A 19,069-nucleotide genomic window follows, 5' to 3' on the forward strand; every position below is an offset into this window, starting at 1 on the left:
GACTTTGTGTCTGAACTCTACCAGCCACTCTCACATTTTACCAGCATTTGGCTGGTGGGTGCTAATTTCCATCCCTGGTTGTGACCCTTCTCAGCCACTTCTCAGTACTAAAGGTTACTGCACCTTTGAATAAAATAACACCCGCCGAGTAGCATCAGTTCACATGGCTTCTCCCCCATCACACGTCACCTTTCTGTTCCCCTCAGAGAGAGAGAGAGAGAGAGAGAGAGAGAGAGAGAGAGAGAGAGAGATCTGTAAGTAGCACCAGTTCACATGACTGGTGAGAGCGATGTCACTTTCAGGACATTTGGAGTTATGTTTTGCCAACAATATATACACTGAGTCTATAAGTCAACTCAATATTGAAGGCATCTCCTCCGTGCATGTGGGAGATCACTGTTCAACCCCTCCTGGATGCCCACAGGTTTACATTAGGTCAAGGTCAAGTGGAGTGACCTCTGCTTACTGAGAATGCACATGTGCCAGACAACTAAACATGATGCTGTACACACACACACACACACACACACACACCATTTTTATTCTGTTTCTTTCTTTATTTGTATTTCATTTTCCTATGAGTTACACTTCGTTCCCCTTTGTTATATACAGTATACATCAAACCAAAATACATTTTAACCAATTCACCAAATACATTTAATTTATTATTCAAATAAAAGGACTCCCCTTCCCTCTCTCTCACTCTAAAGCACATCTGAATATATATGTCAAATAATATGTCAAACTAGAAAATGTAATTCCATGGAAGGAATTACCATTGCATGTAAATGCAAAAAGGTTACTGACATCATTGTATTAGGCCTATAGTTAAAAAGACAACTAGGCTACACAGACGAATAGATAAATAACAATAACCCAATTACAATTCCACTGAAATTACTGGGAAAGTCACATTTAAAAAGTGATTTATGGAAATGCATCAAAATTGTGGATATAGGCTATTTTGGAAAATAACTCTTCATTTATTAGAATTTGAAAAGACTGAAATGAAGTTGCCAACTTCAAACGAGTTGCAAGAGCAGACACTTTAGTAGTGAAACGACTGGTAGGATAGCTTATAGCCTTCATATCTACACTAATGCAGGTTAAAAGTAGGCATGGAATACGGAATACAATCTCATTCTCAAACAACGCCAATCAACGATGATGCAGCAACAGGTAGCAAATGTAACGTTATAGCTTACAGTAGGATATTTTACCACATTTTACAGGATGAGCTAGTATGTTCTTCGAAGTGTGTTCAGGTGCGTGATTGTCCTAATAGGAATGTACAATAAGCTTAGGTTTTTAATTTGTAAATGATAGGCCTACCGAAAGCTTTAAATGATTGCCTGGCTGGCAAGTCTAACGACTAGCTTGCTAAACTCTGTTCGCCTTGCAGCCTACCCCGATGTTAAACGTTAGCCTGGAGCAAGTTTGGTTGTCGTTAGTATACAGTGTTTACATTGACGTTAGGTTAGATTGTCTTTAGCTGTTGATAACGTTACCGAGAGCAAACCGGTTAGGCTACTGTAACGATATAAACAAATCAAGTAAGGAGTAGGCTAGCCTAACAGGAGACAAGACGACAACTACAGTGGCATGGTAGAATGTTTTCACAGCTGTAGACGTAACGTAACATTCATATTTAGCCTGGTTTAGCGCAGCGGTGATGCCATAGCTTTGGATCAGACTCAGAGATCCTTGATTACTGACAGCTGAGCACTGACGTAACAATTAGTCTTTGCCGCCAAAGGGTCTCAATGTAAACTCTATGGGAATTTTAAACTCTTTTATCGTAAATATCTCAAAAAGTATAAAGTTCACAAATGTGAAAAATACATAGAACAAATCTCCGTTTCAAGACCTCTGTAGGAGTGCTTGAATGACGTCAAACGGTTCAGTGGTTCTAGAGCCTTTGATCGTTGATTTTGGTCGGAAGAAGAATAAAGATAACGATAATAAGAAGAACAGTGATAACAGTACATTGCATTTACATGCAATGTAATAATGGTGGATTAACACTCCCAGAAAACCTGTCCACTCATATTGTATGTTCATCTTCAGAAGGTTCAAGTTCATATTGTTAAAAATTCAACACAGCATCTGATATGTGACACATTTGGTCATTGATAACACAGAAGGAAGGAAAGGAACACACACACACACACACACACACACACACACACACACACACACACACACACACACACACACACACACACACACACACACACACACACACACACACACACACACACACACACACACACACACACACACACACACACACACACACACACACACACACAGGAGTGAGTAAACAGGAGTGTGTGGTTCTCCCCTCCTGTGGACACACACACACACACACACACACACACACACACACACACACACACACACACACATACATAGGAGTGTGTGGCTCTCCTCTGCTGCAGGATTAGGAGGTCATGTGATCTGGCACAGGGACACTGAGGAGTTAGGATCAACATAGAACCCAGGATAGAGGGGCTCAGTGAATGTGGAGTGGAACGTGTGCAGGTGGGTGAGTGTGTTAGAGGAGACGCTGTAGAAGGACAGAGTGCCTGCTGGCCAGTCCAGGTACACTCCAACTCTGCTGGAGCAGGAGGAGGGGGCAGGTATGACAGTCTTCTTCTTATTGTGAAATACAGAGTAACTGTTATCAGAGCAGTCCAGTCTCCAGGACTTGGCATTACATCCAAACCTGCTGCTGTTCTCAACCCCTTTCCTCTCCATGCTTTTACAGGCCACTGCTACCTCATCATTAATACCCCACTCAGCCTCCCAGTAGTAGCGTCCAGACTGACCAGTGCTGACCGGGTGGTGTCCAGACAGACCCTCTCTACACAGCACCTGTTCCCAGTAGTCAAATCTCTCTGGGTGGTCAGGATACGACTGCTGCTGCTGACTCCCCCATGTCACCTTTCTGTTTCCCTCAGAGAGAGAGAGATGTCTGTTTGCTGTGTTTGGGTCCAGTGTGAGCTCACAGGCATCTGCACACAAGAGGAGAGGAGAGAGGAGAGAACATCCTCATCAGAATATGGGGTAGGAAAGGACATGTGTAACACACACACACACACACACACACACACACACACACACACACACACACACACACACACACACACACACACACACACACACACACACACACACACACACACACACACACACACACACACAGAGGAAGGTGTAAACTGGAGTGTATGGCTCTCCTCTCCTGTGGACACACACCACTCACAACACATACACACACACTCACATTTTCTGGGTCCTGGTTTAATCCTGCACTCTCCTCCATGGTCATAGCTTAAGAAAGATGAGAGAAGAAAATACAGTTTTAACACAAAACTTAGTTGAGATGTGTTAATTTTAGTGCTGTCAAAAATATCGCATTATTAACAAGTTAACTCAAAACAATTTTAACGGCGTTATTTTTTTATTGCGAAATTAACATTCTTTTTGAGCTGGGACAAGTTTTTTCATAAACTGCTGTGGCCACATTAGAAAAACTACAGGACCCGGCTGTAAACCAGAAGCAAAACAATAAGCGCACCCCACAATGCCATTGTTTAGATGTCCAGCGGAAGACGTTAAAATGGACGCTGCTAACAAACTAATGAATGGAAAGTTTAGTTTTAAAACATTGCCAGGGTCAGTTGATAAGACCAAAGTTATCTGCATGTACTGTTGATGTGAATTGAGATACCATCGTAGCACGACTAGTTATTATTATCCGCATTGAGAATTCGTACGAAACTGAGACGATAAGGTAGAGCAGGCGTTGGGGCAGACAAATATAGTTGCGCTAACGGGAGATTACTGGGCGTTCCTCAGTAATGAGAACTATCTCGGGGTAACGTTAATGTGATCGTACTGTATGTGTGTGTCTATGTGCGACATCCCTCTGGCTCTTCTCTCCCCTTCCTACTACTGTAACTTTAGGCTAACATTATCTGTCTTGTGCCTGCGTGCGTGTGTGTGTGCGTGTGTGTGTGTGCGCGCGTTCATGTACATTCGGTGTGTGTGTGTGAGAGTGTGTGAGTGAGTGTGTGTGCATTTGTGCACATTCGGTGTGTGTGTGTGTGTGAGAGAGAGAAGAACTATGTTTGAATTAGGCTTGAATTAGGCTACAACAATTAAGAGCTTTTTTATGTTATTGCAGTATCTGAACTTCTAGGAGGAGAGAAGGTTGTTTCTTGCTCAGTGCTGCTGCCAGCATTGTGTCATCTGTCCCAATACTTATTGACAGTATTACTACAGACATGAATGGCTGTAACACTATAATGTGGCTTTCAATAATAAAACAAAAAACATTTGTACAAAGCAAGCCTATCCACTTTACTTTGGTAAGAGTATTAAAATGACAAATCAAGGGACATTTTGAACAGATAAAAATGTGCGATTAATATGCGATTAATCAGGAGTTAACTAGGACATTCATGAGATTAATTGCGATTAATTTTTTGAACGTTTTTTGCGCTGACGGCTATGTAGCCGTGTTCACAGCACTCTCAGCGGATAAAAGCTCTCGCTCAGAGCGCTCAAAGTTGAAATTCGTTCTCTAAAAGAAGAGTGTGTAAAGCAGTTTGCTGTAACGCTAACCACAGTGTCGTTGCTGGGAAAAATAGTGCGTGGCGGGCTGGATCTATGATAAACTAATGAATCCTCGGCAAGCCGCATTACAGTGCTTAGCGGGCCGCAGTTACCCCGCGGACCGTAGTTTGGACACCCCTGCTAGGCTATAGTACAGGGCTATACTATGAGCATAATGGTGACGTGAACATTAAAAACCAACAGTGACCTCGCTCCAACACGAAACAGGAAGGGGCAAAATGGGCGACATGCTGTAGCATATATGATTATTTATTATTTCATTTCTTATAAATTATTAGTCTAATTATTCTACGTGACAGAACAGCTCTATATCTGTTAGTGATGTCACATATGAAACAATGCTGCAGAAACGAGGAAAAATGACTTTGATATGAGTAGGCTATCGTATTTGAGTTCCTGTTGATGATGACGTGTAGCCTAGTGCACAATGGAAATAATTTGAAGGAATCTAGTAGCAGTCTTAAAAATAGTGACCCACAGTCTTTGCAAAATCCTAATCTGAGACTGGCCTGTGACTAGAAACTCGATGAATTGTCTTTAGATGTGAGAGGGTCTGAGACTGTAGTCTTTCAAAAATCTTTTCCAAATCTTTGCAAAGTCTGTCAATGTAAGGTAGGCTTTAAATGTAATACATCTCACCTCAACGTCTCTAGTTTACAGCTGGGATCATTCAGTCTGTCTGTGAGCTCTCTGACACCTGAGTCTCCTGGGTGATTGTAGTTCAGATCCAGCTGTTTCAGGTAGGAGGGGTTTGATTTGAGGGCAGAGGACAAGAGAGAACAGCCCTCATGTGTGATGAGACAACCAGACAGTCTGAAACAAGAGATGCCCTTTCTTAATTATAAATGAAGGAATATGCATTGAAGGTATTCAAGCTATTTGCATATTCAGTCACTTTGACTGACAATCCCTAAATGTCACCATTTAACATGACAAGTGCAGATCATGATCAATATTTACAGATGTACAATTTAACGTTACGCACAGGTACACTGGTGTTTCTTACTATGTGGTGGGTAAAATACTATAACATTCCTAATTACTGACCTCAGTGTCTCCAGCTTGCATTGTGGATCTCTTAGTCCTGCACAGAGCAGCTCCACTCCTTCATCCGGCAGGTCATTGTCACTCATGTCCAGCTCTCTCAGATGGGAAGGTGTCCTCTGCAGCACTGATGCCATCATTTCACAGCTTGCTTTAGAGAGGTGACACTGATTTAGCCTGTTCAACAAACACATGTGATGCGTAAGAAAAATCTGAAGGTGATGGTAGGGAAAATTATGTTTCTTTTGGTTGATGCAGCGTTCAATCTTGCTGCAGTAGTAAACAATAACGAAGCATGTGAAACAAACTAAAAGTCTCTCCCTTTTCTGTGATGATTATCACTGGTCTGCCCCCATGCCCATAACAATTGATTGAAGACATTTACACCTCAGTTTGCTTCCTGGCCCTGAATGAGGTCACCGCATAGATTTACAGTTACACAACGGTAGAATTGAACCCACAACTTTTTCATCTACTACATGGACCTTTTGGAGTAGGTACATTACTCCTGGGTTTCCCCCATTTGTGGTTTTATTACATTCTGTCAATCAAATGTACTGTTCTGTCTGGAGAACATACAGTAGGAGCTAAACTAATGAATGCAATCCCATGCATCCTCACTTACCTAAAAACAACTAACTAAATAAATAATAATACAAAATACAAATCCTGATTGTGATTTAAGATATAGAACACATACTGAATTGCTTCAACTTTGCGGTGAGGAACTTTCAGTGTAGCAGATAACAACTTCTGTGCTGATTCTCCAGGATGATTGTTGCTCACATCCAGGTCTTTCACGCAGGAAGGGTTTGACATCAGAGTGAGAGCCAGTAAAACATAACCTTCATCTGAGATTCCACACTTACTGAGCCTGAGAGACAGATAGACAGACACACAGAACCATATACAGAGAGAGAGAGAAAGAGAGAGAAAGAGAGAGAGAGAGAGATAGAGAGAGAGAGAGAGAGAGAGAGAGAGAGAGGGAGAGAGAGAGAGAGATTTGATTTTACAAGACTCAGGATACAACTGAACACTGTTTTAAACTGAGTCCCAGATCCCCACGTGTCACTCATTAATATAGCTTCTAGAATTTGATTTTGCAACATTTGCTTGCAGCTAACGTGGGGATATTCTGGTCTAATATCAGTATTGCCCAATAAATGTCTTGCTGACTGTTATCAGCCTATAAGGAATGTTTTTGTTTATCTGTCACTAAATGGTATTAACAACCAAAATGAAGTAAATAAACAAATATCATGATATGCCTGACCTTAAATGTACACCAACCTTAATGTCTGCAGTTTACAGTGGGGACTAGACAGTCCCTTAGAGAGGAGCTGAACTCCAGGATCTCCCAGGCTATTGTGACTCAGGTCCAGCTCCATCAGGGAGTTTGATGACTGCAGAACCGAAGCCACAATCTCACACATTTTTTCTGTGAGATTACAGCCAACACATCTGCAATACATTTGACAGAATTATGACAGAACTCGACATCATATGCAAGGTTACTTTAAATTAATTTGAATAAATGTTTTAAAATGTGCAAAGAATTCACTGTGATTTCCTCACTGTGTAGTTGGTATGGACCTTTACTTGATGCTGTATTTAGATTCGCAGATATATGAATTCATTTTCCCCCCATTATTTTTATTTGTGTGTAAAAGTGTAAAAATTGTGAAACTGGAATATTGTCTCAGGTATAATCAATTGTAGTGTAAAGTACAATGTCTATAATCAATTGTAGTCTCAAATACAATGAAGCCTAGCCATCTTGCATCCGATTACAGTTTTTTTTCAATCGCTGACAAGCGCTTACCCATACTTCAGATACTTTTTCTAAACTCTGAACACAGACTCACGCCTACAAAACACAATTGGCCAAATGGATCATTTTCTTTTCAAAAACACATTTTGTTACCCATACACTAACTCTTCATTTTTATGAACACACGACTTTAAGTTCTGAACAACTTTACCAAAACATTGGAAATCTGATAATTCTGTCAAAGAATAAAACTTGTTTTCACCTCACAAGATGCAGTCAGTCAGAGTATACTAGGTTTCAAAATACTGGCTATTGTTGACATTACAAAAACGGCATAGACTATCATGTTTCAGTTTTACAGGTAGGCCTATTTGCAGGCAAAACATGCAATCCACCATTTTTACACTACATTTCTTGGTTGGGAACTGTACTGTATATCCACATGTAATGTTCATTCAAAAGCATTCCAATACAAAGCAAATCATATGTTTCTTTTACTGTTTACTACAGGAGGTACGGTAGAAATAGGCTACTGTTTACAGTAGCCTGAACAGAAAACATTTTACATTATTGCTTACAGTGAACAAAATATCCATGAAACACACAGGAGCATTCTGAACAAAAAACAACAGCAAAAAGCCCAGATAAAAAGGGGGGAACTAAAAAAAGCACAAAATGACTGTGTCATCAACATTGCATCTGATATGTATTTATTCTCACCAGAATTTTGGCCAGTTTTGGCCGACTTGATATTTAGAGTCGGCCAGTGGCCATCGGCCTCAATTACCAATCTGATTGGTTGAGTCCTCCTAACCCTTCGAAACATCTAGGTAGCAGAGGACTTCGTTCAAACTAACCATTAGCCCTACATTCAGCGATGTAAGTTTCGAATTTTGATGAACCTTCCTAACATATTTTTGCTAGAACTAGGTTTCTGAACGTGTGTTATTTCAGGTTATTTCCCATTCACTTTTCGTTTACTGTGCTTATATTAGCTAGCAAGCTAGCTAGCTAGGTAATGGGCGAAAAGTTATTTATTCTGTGCCCAAGAGAGTGTTTCGTTGGCATCACACACAAGCAATGGCAATAAAATAATACACACTATAATTATATCTATATTTTCTTATTGCTTAATCAGAGAAGTCTGAAAACTATGGGCTATCCTGCGAATCCTGCATGATATCTACTCGGCTGACTCTGATATGAAGCCTGCAGTTATGGGCAATGTATCACTCTAACTTGTCAGACATTAGGCTACAGTGTTTGTCTTTTTCTGTTTTTGTTTCCAAAAACATCACTCCTCAAAGTCCTCCTTTTACTGTATAAGTGTCAATGTGGTATCAAAAAATAACCCCTGCCACTGAGTCTAAACCAGACTGGAATTGTTGGCCCAATTTACCCAACATACAGTAAATCATCATGTGTGTCATGTATTCAATTGTGTGTTTATTATCAGCTGAGATATCTTATTTTGAACTGATATCATTGCAGAAGCAATACTTTTTATCTATAAGGTTTGGAATATTGTGTTTGTTATTGTGGGACGTTGTGTGTTAACATACAATCCATAATTTTGTTGAGAGGAATAGCTTGTCTGTTAAGAAAATGTAAGAATTGTGGAAATGTGTTCACTGACTGCATATTGTGTGAAAACTACATGAAATGTCTGAATGGTATGGCCACAAAAGACCGATGCTGTGCTAATTGTGTTTAGAGTTTTGGACAGACGCTTGTTAGCGACTGAAAAAAACTACAGTGTTTTGACCTAAAATTGACAACTGCTTTACTTGGCTGTAATCCAATGACTCAAAAAAAGGAAATCCACGGCGATCGGCAGATACCGAGTAAGGGTCACGGCATGTTCAGCATACAAGGCTACTAATTCATCAGTTGGCTCCAAACAGGTAGAAACCAGGGGCAAGGGCTCTCCCCATCTCTACATAAAGTGCAATATAAGTCACTCCGACTCAAAACACATGCTCAAGTCAGCTGACATCAAATTTACACACATGCCACATTAAATAGTGAGAAAATAACAATACACTTTCATTTAAGCAACCATGTATAAAGGTGATTTTTGGCAACCTCTAAAATACCAACCTTAATGTTGTCAGTTTACAGTGAGGGCTACTGAGTCCTGTAGAGAGAAGCTGAACTCCAGACTCCTTCAGGTCATTGTGACTCAGGTCCAGCTCCTTTAGGGAGATGGAGGACTGCAAAGCAGAGGCTACAGCCTTACAGGATTCCTCTGTTAGCTTACAACCAGCAAGTCTGCATAGAGTGAGAGGGCACGAGACAGACATCAGAAAATAGAATGGTGGCATGAATATATTCATATTCTTATCGCTATTATCAAGATTTTAAAGGGATATTCCGCCATTTTTGGAAATACGCTAATTTTCCACCTCCCCTCGAGCAAAACAATCGATATTTACCTTGTTCCCGTTCATCCAGCCATTCTGTGAGTCTGGCGATACAACTTTTAGCTTCAGCCTAGCATCACTGAATCGGATTAGACCATTAGCTTCTCGCCTGCTAGCTTCATGTTTAAAAGTGACTAAGATTTCTGATAATTTTCCCATTTAAAACGTGTCTCCTCTCAAGTTAGAAAGTGCAATAAGACCAACTGAAAATGAAACCTGGCGTTTTTCTAGGCTGATTTGACATGGAACTACACTCTCATCTGGCGTAATAATCAAGGCAACTTGCAAACGTACCATAGGCGCAGTGATATCGTACGCAGCATCTGAAAATAGTCCCCATAGACATCAAGCAGTAGTAGTGCCAGTAGCTGCAAGTTGCCTTGATTATTACGCCAGATGAGAATGTAGTTCCATGTCAAATCAGCCTAGAAAAACGCCAGGTTTCATTTTCAGTTGGTCTTATTGCACTTTCTAACTTGAGAGGAGACACGTTTTAAATGGGAAAATTACCAGAAATCTTAGTCACTTTTAAACATGAAGCTAGCAGGCGAGAAGCTAATGGTCTAATCCGATTCAATGATCTATGCTAGGCTGAAGCTAAAAGTCGTATCACCAGACTCACAGAATGGCTGGATGAACGGGAACAAGGTAAATATCGATTGTTTTGCTCGAGGGAAGGTGGAAAATGAGCGTATTTCCACAAATGGCGGAATATCCCTTTAAGCTTTGAAAAAAAGACAATCTTATTAACATTGTTAAGACACATTATCATTCAAATAAGGAGGGAAATTAATAGAGGACACTGACTAAAATAATAGTTTCTGTTTGTAAGAATGGAGTTGTGTTTTAAATGAGTTTTCATAACAAAATCCTCCTCTGCAGCAATTACAGACTGCTCAAAGATGTCTTGGAGAGTGAGGGGAGCAGGGACTCCATCATTTGTCCAGTTGTTTTGACCAGATTACAGTTGGGGCTTGAATTTAACTGTAAGATTTCCAAACCAGCTGGTGATGCCATAGTGCAAGATGGACTCTATAGTGGCTATATAAAAAACTAGATGCACCGCATAGCGGTACACAATATGACCACCGCTCAGTTCTGCACATTCTCATATATATATACAATTATTTTTTCAAAATAGATTTTAATGGCTTAATTAAAAAAGTGAGGAAAAATCCAACCTTTAAGGACACTAATTTTCTTTGTGAATGAATAATGTATCATAAATAAATAAATGTTCTTCCCAAAATACTGCGGTCATAAGTATTGGCACCCCTATGTAACCCTATGGGAATTTAACACATAGGGTTAACATAGGGGCAGGCAGTTTTTTATTTATAAAGGCCTCTTATTTCATGGATCCAGGATACTATGCATCTTGATAAAGTTCCCTTGGTCTTTAGAACTAAAATTGCCCCACATCATCACACACCCTTCACCATACTTAGAGATAGGCATGATGTTTTGTTCAGTTTTGTTCAGTCAGCCTATTAGCTGGTTTGATTTGCATTGAGTTCATGAGCATTCTGCATGGTTGAACATGGAGATAAAAGCTTTATCCATTCCCTTTATTTACTGCTTACACACTGTTATGAATAAAATATGACACAACTGTATACAGTATATTGACACCTAATGAGCCAAAGAGAGCAACGGACTGACCCAAATAATTTCTGAAGAGTTTATGCTGACTTTCACCTGTCGGGCCTTCCTTATACTGTACGCTTGTGTGGAACTGTACATTTAGTGATTAACTGTGACTGTGGGATGTGCTGAACTTGGTAGGGCAGCAGTAAGTAGCTTGATCAGACCCAACTGAGAGGTCATTTTCAGTGTGGAGAGGACAAAATACTAGACAGAGATGTGCATGGTACTTGCATTACATTTGTCAACTGACCTCAGTGTCTCCAGCTTGCATTGCGGTTTACTAAGTCCCACACAGAGCAGCTTCACTCCTTCATCCTGCAGGTCATTGTCACTCATGTCCAGTTCTCTCAGGTGGGAAGGTGTCCTCTGCAGCACTGATGCCATCATTTCACAGCTTGCTTTAGAGAGGTGACACTGATTTAGCCTGTTTAACAAATACAGATTATGTGTAAGAAAAATTAGGGCTGTCAATCGATTAAGATTTTTAATCTAATTAATTACATACTCTGTGATTTATTAATCTAAATTAATCGCATATAAAATGTAATCGCAAAATCACAATGTCAACACTATTTCTTTGCAGTAATGTGGTACTTAAGAGTTGACAAACTCCGGTGATATGCAAATTCTGTGCTGCAGACATTGCAGAGGACTTTGTTTTAATCAACACTTTCTTTTTAACACCGTCAGGCCGTTTATTTTAAAGTAAATGTTCCAATCAATGATCCAGGCAGCACATTCTCGTCTCCCCATTTTACGGTCTAATGGTTACTGACTAGAATGGCTCCGGGTCAAAGGTCATCGATTAATCTGCGTTAATTGTTTTAATCAGTTATTTTATCTCAAATTAATTAATCTAAATTAATCAGTTATTTTGACAGCCCTAAGAAAAATCTAAAGGTGTTGGTAGGGAAAATTATGTTTCTTTTGGTTGATGCAGCGTTCAATCTTCATTCCAGTGAAAAACAATAATGAAGCATGTGAAACCAATTCAAAATCTCTCCCCCTTGTCTGTGATGATTATCAGTCATCACACCATCTGTGACTGGTACGAGAGCACTTCTCGACAGACGAGTTTAGGGGGCTGTGTGCCATTGCTTAGTTTTGTTTAACTTCATTTTTTTTTCCATACAACTTACTACTTGTAAGACGAGCATGATGGACAAATGGATCACATGATTAACACCTACTTCAGCCAGTCTGAGGAAAAGCACAATAACAACAATGAAATCCTTACACATCAACACTCAGTGACTACTACCATCCTATAGCACTTACTTCCATCATGATCGAAAGACTGGTCAAGGACCACAAAACATCCAGACTACCTGCAACTCTTGACCAACTCAGTTTTCACACCGCCCTGACGGCTCCACCGATGATGCCATATGGGCAGCACTTCACCTGAGCCTGGCTCATCTCGAATATAAGAACAGTGATGTGCAGACACTCTTCATTGACTTCAGCTCTGCCTTCATTACAGCCATTCCCCAGCACTTAGTAAGATGACGTGGATGACACCCCACTGTGCAGCTAGATGATGGACTTCCTCACAGACTGACCCCAAAGAGTATGTGTTGGAAGAAACACAATGGACAACAAGCAGGCTGTCACAGGGCCAAGTTCTCATTGCAAGAGCTACAGTAGCTATCAAATGACTCATAAGTGTTTGTTTTTAGGGTTTTCCATATGGCGTATACTGTATTTGCACATGGTGTAAATATATTTTCCTTGGTTATTAAATTAGCTTTAAAACTTTGCCCTTCATTCAAATTAGGGCTCCAGTGTGTCAAAACATTTCTGAAATACTTAACGTAATCAGTCTAAAGGCTGGCTTACATTGCACGATTTTGGTCTGTTTTAACAGTCGCCGACTACTTTTCCAAAATCGGGCGGAAATCTTGCCAGTTGTAGGCCTACTAGAATCTCGGCGCGCTCCCGTCATCTAAATCGTTTAGTGTAAGGTGCCAATCTTAGCGGTTTTAAGTCCGTCGGAGTCAGTCTTTTTCTAGTTTTGCCGTTACGACAATATCAAACATGTTTGATATTATCGTAAGTCTTTTCAGTCGTGGCTCATGCAAATAGTGACGTGAACATTAAAAACCAATAGTGACCTCGGTCGACGAACACGAAAACGGAAGGGGCAAAATAGGCTACAGCTGTAGCCTATGATTATTTGTTATTTCATTTCTTATAATTTATTAGTCGGCTATTCTACGTGACAGAACAACTCTATATCTGTTAGTGATGTCACACTATCAAACAATGCTGCAGAAACGCGAAAAAAATTACTTTGATATGAGTAGCCTATCATGTGAGTTCCTGTTGATGATGACGTATAGCCTAGTGCACGATGGAAATAATTTGAAGGAATCTAGCAGCAGTCTTGTAAATAGTGACCACAGTCTTTGCAAAATCCTAATCTGAGACTGGCCTGTGACTAGTCTGTGACTAAAAACTCAATGAATTGTCTTTAGATGTGAGAGGGTCTGAGACTGTAGTCTTTCAAAAATCTTTTCCAAATCTTTGCAAAGTCTGGCAATGTAAGGTAGGCTTAAGACGAAGAATTCACTCACCAAACCCTCCTAGAGACGCTGACTACAGGGAGCATTCTGTGGAGCCCTTCTTCCGATTTCAGGTATTTCTTCAGATCAAACTCCTCCAGCTCTTCAGCTGACATCAGCAGCAGATAAACCAGAGCTGAACACTGGGCTGGAGTCAGTTTCTTCTCCTCATCTGCTGAGCTCATGTATCTGTGGAACATAAAAGATCCATATTAAACATTTCTGAATATTCCTCAAATCATTTTAGTTGGTGTTTCTGGTCTACATTGCTGGTTTAACGACATGCCAACTTACTGTATGCTATATTCTAGCAAACCAACATGACTTTACCATCTTACACCAACAATGTCAAGCTTGGCAGGCTGGTCACCAGCATGACCATCTTACACTACCTGTATCTGACATGACAGGCTGGTCACACCAGTATGACCACCTGGTGGCCCAACCAGCTACACCAGCAAAGACCAGCAAGAGCTGGAAGAAAACCAACAAAGACCTGCTAAAATCAGCTAAAACCAGCTACCAGCATGAGATAGTTTCTAACTGTTTTTTTCTTGTCTGCAGGGTTCACTCAAAAATAATGATGAACATTTTCATGTTTCTTCTTTTTGTCTGTTTTGAAGTTGGTACCAATTTAGGCACATCAGTGATTTCATTTGAAAGCATTTTCATAGCATATTATGTAAAATACTTATGACCCCAGTATTTTCAGGAGGAACATTTACTTAGGCTATTTAAAATACATTCTTCATTCACAAAGAAAATTGGTGTCCTTAATATGATTTTATATTTCTATTTTAAGTCAACTTTAGCATGGTTTCAAATACTTATTAGCCCAACTTGTAGTTCAGTTTTGTTTGAAAATACTTCAAACATCAACAGGAGTGACTCCACCCAACCATGCTCAGAGAACATTAATAATGTTTGTGCTGTTTTGTTGTAAAATGTAGGTTTAGGGTGACCTCTAGCAGAGACACTTATATATGCTTTAAAAAGACTTTGCCTCTAGTCGTCAAAAGTAAATGCAGTATAGCGTTTTGTGCCTGCGGTGTTTCCGTAGTTAGTTCAATAACATTGATGAGTTACTCAGACACGTTTTTTTTTACCAGTATCAGTATTACACGGCCAGAAAACATTTGCCTGTAATGCTGCGTTCCAGACCTCATCCAAACGAGTAGGAGGTGGGATGTACCCTACCTAAAACGTCCTACCTCCCACTTCAAAGCGTTCCAAGCATTTTGGAGTGGGAGGTTTAGAAAACATGGGCGACCGCCGTAACGTTAGCATACCGCCGTAACGTTAGCATATTAGGCTAGGCTAACTGTATAACATTATAACTACTTTCACAATACGTTGTATTCTTTGTTGACACAATTTTAAGTCATAATATGAAGAACAAGTTAATTACCGTGTCTAAAACAACCCTACCCTAAAGTTTATAGCGTTTTCCTTGAAGTTACCTCTCACGGAGCATGTCTCCATGGGCGCCGCCATAACCCTCCGACTTAATTTTATTGAGGTCGGGGCAGGTCGAGCTCCTACGAGTTCGCGAGTAGGAGGTCCCACTTCGACAGGCGTTCCAGTGCACCTTTCGTAGTTGGAGGTAAGATAAATCCCACGTCCCACTAGTTTAAATGCTGACTGGAATGCACCATAAGTATTTCTTGGTTTTATACTTTGTAATTGTAAACAAAGACGTTGTTCTTATGTGGAACCTTTTGTATGGACTTAAGTTCGTTTTGAATCTGTATTTTACGTAGAATATGCTAACTGTTAGCAGCTCAATGTATTTCACCATTCATATTAGCCGTAAGCTAATCCCTCCGTGTATGTAATGAAGTTGTAATGTTACGTGATTGCGTATGACTTATTGATGTAATTTCAACAAGTAACTAAGCTATATTTTGTATGTATGTTTAGTTTTACAGTGTTTCCAAGTAAAAGACTTAAAAGGAACTTCAGCGTCTGTCTTGGGGAAACTGTTGTCTGTCTGCCCAGCAAGTGTAGCCGGCTAGCAACCTCACACACATGAGCCGGGGCAGAACAATGTTCTTTGAAAAATGGCACCCCTTTTAAACTTTGATTTATGACAGTTGGCACTACAGCCCAAGTTCTTTCTTCCCAATAGCCTTAAAACCTAATGTGGACTGTTGATTACCTGTTGATCTCCTCAACCAGTGAATCATCTCCAAGTTCATTCAGACAGTGGAAGAGGTTGATGATCCGTTCTGGTGGGATGTTTTTGCTGATCTTTTTCTTGATGTATTCAACAGTCTTCTTGATGCTCAGTTGCCCAATACCCAAATGTGGCAGAACATTTTTCAGGGGAAACCGGACCTCAGGCTCCAACATTGGAGCCAGTCCAAGAAGGAAGCGCACACAAAGATCAAATTGTCCATTTCCATTTAGTAAGGCCCTCTCCAAAGACATTTTGTAGAGGTCGAACCTTGACTTCTTGAAATGCCATCCAATCTTCTCCAAGCCTGTCTTGATGAAGAGATTCCTCTTATCAGTTGCATGTGTATGGAGCAAGTACAGCGCTGCCAGGAATTCCTGTACACTCAGGTGCACAAAGCTGAATATGTTCTCTCCACTTATAGCACTTTCTTTTTTGAAGATCTTTGTACAAAGTCCAGCCTGCAATGCTCCTGTATTTACATCAATGTTACTCTCTGTCAGGTCCTTCTCGTAGAATATCAGGGTGCCCTTCTCCAGATGTTTGAATGCCAGTTTCCCAAGTTTAACAAGGAGCTGTCCTTTTTCCTCTAGGCTCATCTTCTTCTCGCTTCTTTCATTCATTCTGGTGATCTGAAAGACACTGAATTGTGTGTACATTTCAGTCAATGTTTTGGGCATTTCCTGGTCAGAGGTACTTGCCTCTATTTTTTCCTTTCCTCCAAGCACAGCTGCTGTGATCCGACAGAACACTGGGATGTGACACATTATGTAGAGGCTTCTCTTTGATTTTACATGTGCTATAATGTGTTCAGCTTTCTCTGGAATGACCTTCCTAAAATACTCCTCTCTATTGCCTTCACTGAAGCCTTGGATCTCTGTCACCAAGTGGAAAAGGTCACACAGGTCCTTATTGGCTGCTGCTGGTCTTGTTGTTACCCAGATGAGAGCAGAAGGCAACAGTTTTCCAGTTATGAGACTCGTTATTAGTACAGCAACCAATGATTCTTTATTTGGGTCACAGATGTGCTCGCTGAAGTCTAGCTCGAGTCTGCTTTCATCTAAACCATCAAATACAAAAAGAACTTTGGCCCCTTTTAAGTCAGTGGATTCTCTCAAATCTTCAAGGTCCGGGTAAAATTTAGCGAGAAGGTCAAAGAGGCTGTGGACTTTATCTTTGTACAAGTTCAGCTCTCGAAATGGAAGAACAAAAACCAGCTCTATTTTTTTATTCTCTCTGTCCTCTGCCCAGTCCAAGACAAACATTTGCACAGCAACACTTTTCCCCACTCCGGCTATTCCCAAAGTCAAGACCTTTGTGACAGGTTCACCTGCATAGAAATGGTCGGAGAATATGTTTGACAACTTGACTGAGTTCATGGTCCCAGAGAATGTCCTGGTCTCAATTTGTTTCAAGTGAATCGTTGACACTTCGTGTGCATTGTTGATCCCCCCGGTACGTCCTTCTACAACGCAAAGATCAGTGTAGATGTCCTGTAGCTTTTCATCTCCTAGCTCTTGACGTACAAGGAAACACTTCTTTTTTAAGATGGACTGAAGGTGATGCTTGACTGAAGATTTTTCTTCTGTTGGAGTAGAAATGAAAGGGGAAAAAAATGAATGGATGTGAGGATTTTTGCTGCAGGTGAGAGGATTGAAAATCCAAGGATTTTATTTATTGTTTTTAGAACATGCCATCAATAAATAAATACATCTTGCAATGCTTTTAAAGCATACATATTTGGAAACTAGACGATTCAAAGTTTCTAATGGTGTCACAGTGTCACTAATTTTGTCGCAGAGATTTAGGTGTGTGTTTGGAACAGCTTTTTTTTTTTTAAATCCCCAGGGGGGGATTTAGACTCCAGGGTGAACATACATTACCTTTATTTTGAGGTTTTGAATTCACTGAGAGAGGAAGAGAGAAACACAGAAATCACTATTCTAAAGCACTTATATAATTTATCAAGCTAATGTGTCCATTTTACTTCTGTATTTACCTTTGCCTAGTTTCCTCTCCAAGTCTGTGACCAGCTGATTGTTTTTCATGATCCTTAAGATCTTCAGCATGACCTCAGCTGAGTCTTCTACACAGTACTTTTGTACCAGTTGTTCCACTATCTCATCCGTGCCAGCTTTCTCCAGCTTACTCCATGGGATTTTAAACTCATCCCTAAAAATATACTTGAACCTTTTGAGGTCGTCGACAGACAGGTCATCCAATGTTTCTCGCATGCTTTGGCATATTGAAGATGGCTGAAGTGTGTTGCCCCCTCTGCCTATTGCAAAAATACAGATACAGTAACTCAGGACACTGTTATCTTCTGTAGAGCACTGAGGTCAAAACCAGGTGAACATGTGATTTAGTCCCAAAAAATCTAAAATATCTTATTACGGCTAATATTACGGTCTTAAAGTGTAACTTCACCCCATAACTTCACCCACTTCACATTTCTGAAAAAGGCTTTGAAAACGTAGCCTGACTCTCGCCAGACCCTTGTAGTTCCGCCATGCTCCACCAGAGGCGTTTCGCTGAGCTCCACACAAGGGTCTGGACGCGAGGGCAATCCAAACCCCGGGCGGTTGCTCAAAAAATGAGCAACCAATCAGGAGCGCCGAAGCGAGTGTTTGATTCAAATAACAATGGCGGCACGCAGCGAGGAGTCTTGTGCTGACATTGATTCTGCTATTTCAAACGTTTTGTCGGATCTATCGAGTATTCATTCTTTAAAAGATTAACAGAGAATAGTTTTGAAGACATTTATTGGTGGCAAGGATGTTTTTACTCTTCTTCCGACCGGGTT

General features: G+C 40.4%; 1 protein-coding gene across 1 annotated transcript in view; it reads right to left on the minus strand.

Moving 5' to 3' along the window:
* LOC134087480 (NACHT, LRR and PYD domains-containing protein 12-like) overlaps positions 1 to 19,069 on the minus strand; it is a 100,038-nt gene that overhangs the window by 25,804 nt on the left and 55,165 nt on the right. Inside the window, exons 16-18 of the mRNA XM_062540997.1 lie at positions 11,777 to 11,950; positions 9,557 to 9,727; positions 5,689 to 5,862 (exon numbers count right to left, since the gene is read on the minus strand). Coding sequence (XP_062396981.1) covers positions 5,689 to 5,862; positions 9,557 to 9,727; positions 11,777 to 11,950 — 519 coding nt within the window. The remainder of the gene's footprint in view (positions 1 to 5,688; positions 5,863 to 9,556; positions 9,728 to 11,776; positions 11,951 to 19,069) is intronic.

The sequence above is a fragment of the Sardina pilchardus genome, chromosome 1, assembly GCF_963854185.1.
Source record: "Sardina pilchardus chromosome 1, fSarPil1.1, whole genome shotgun sequence".
NCBI lineage: Eukaryota > Metazoa > Chordata > Actinopteri > Clupeiformes > Clupeidae > Sardina > Sardina pilchardus.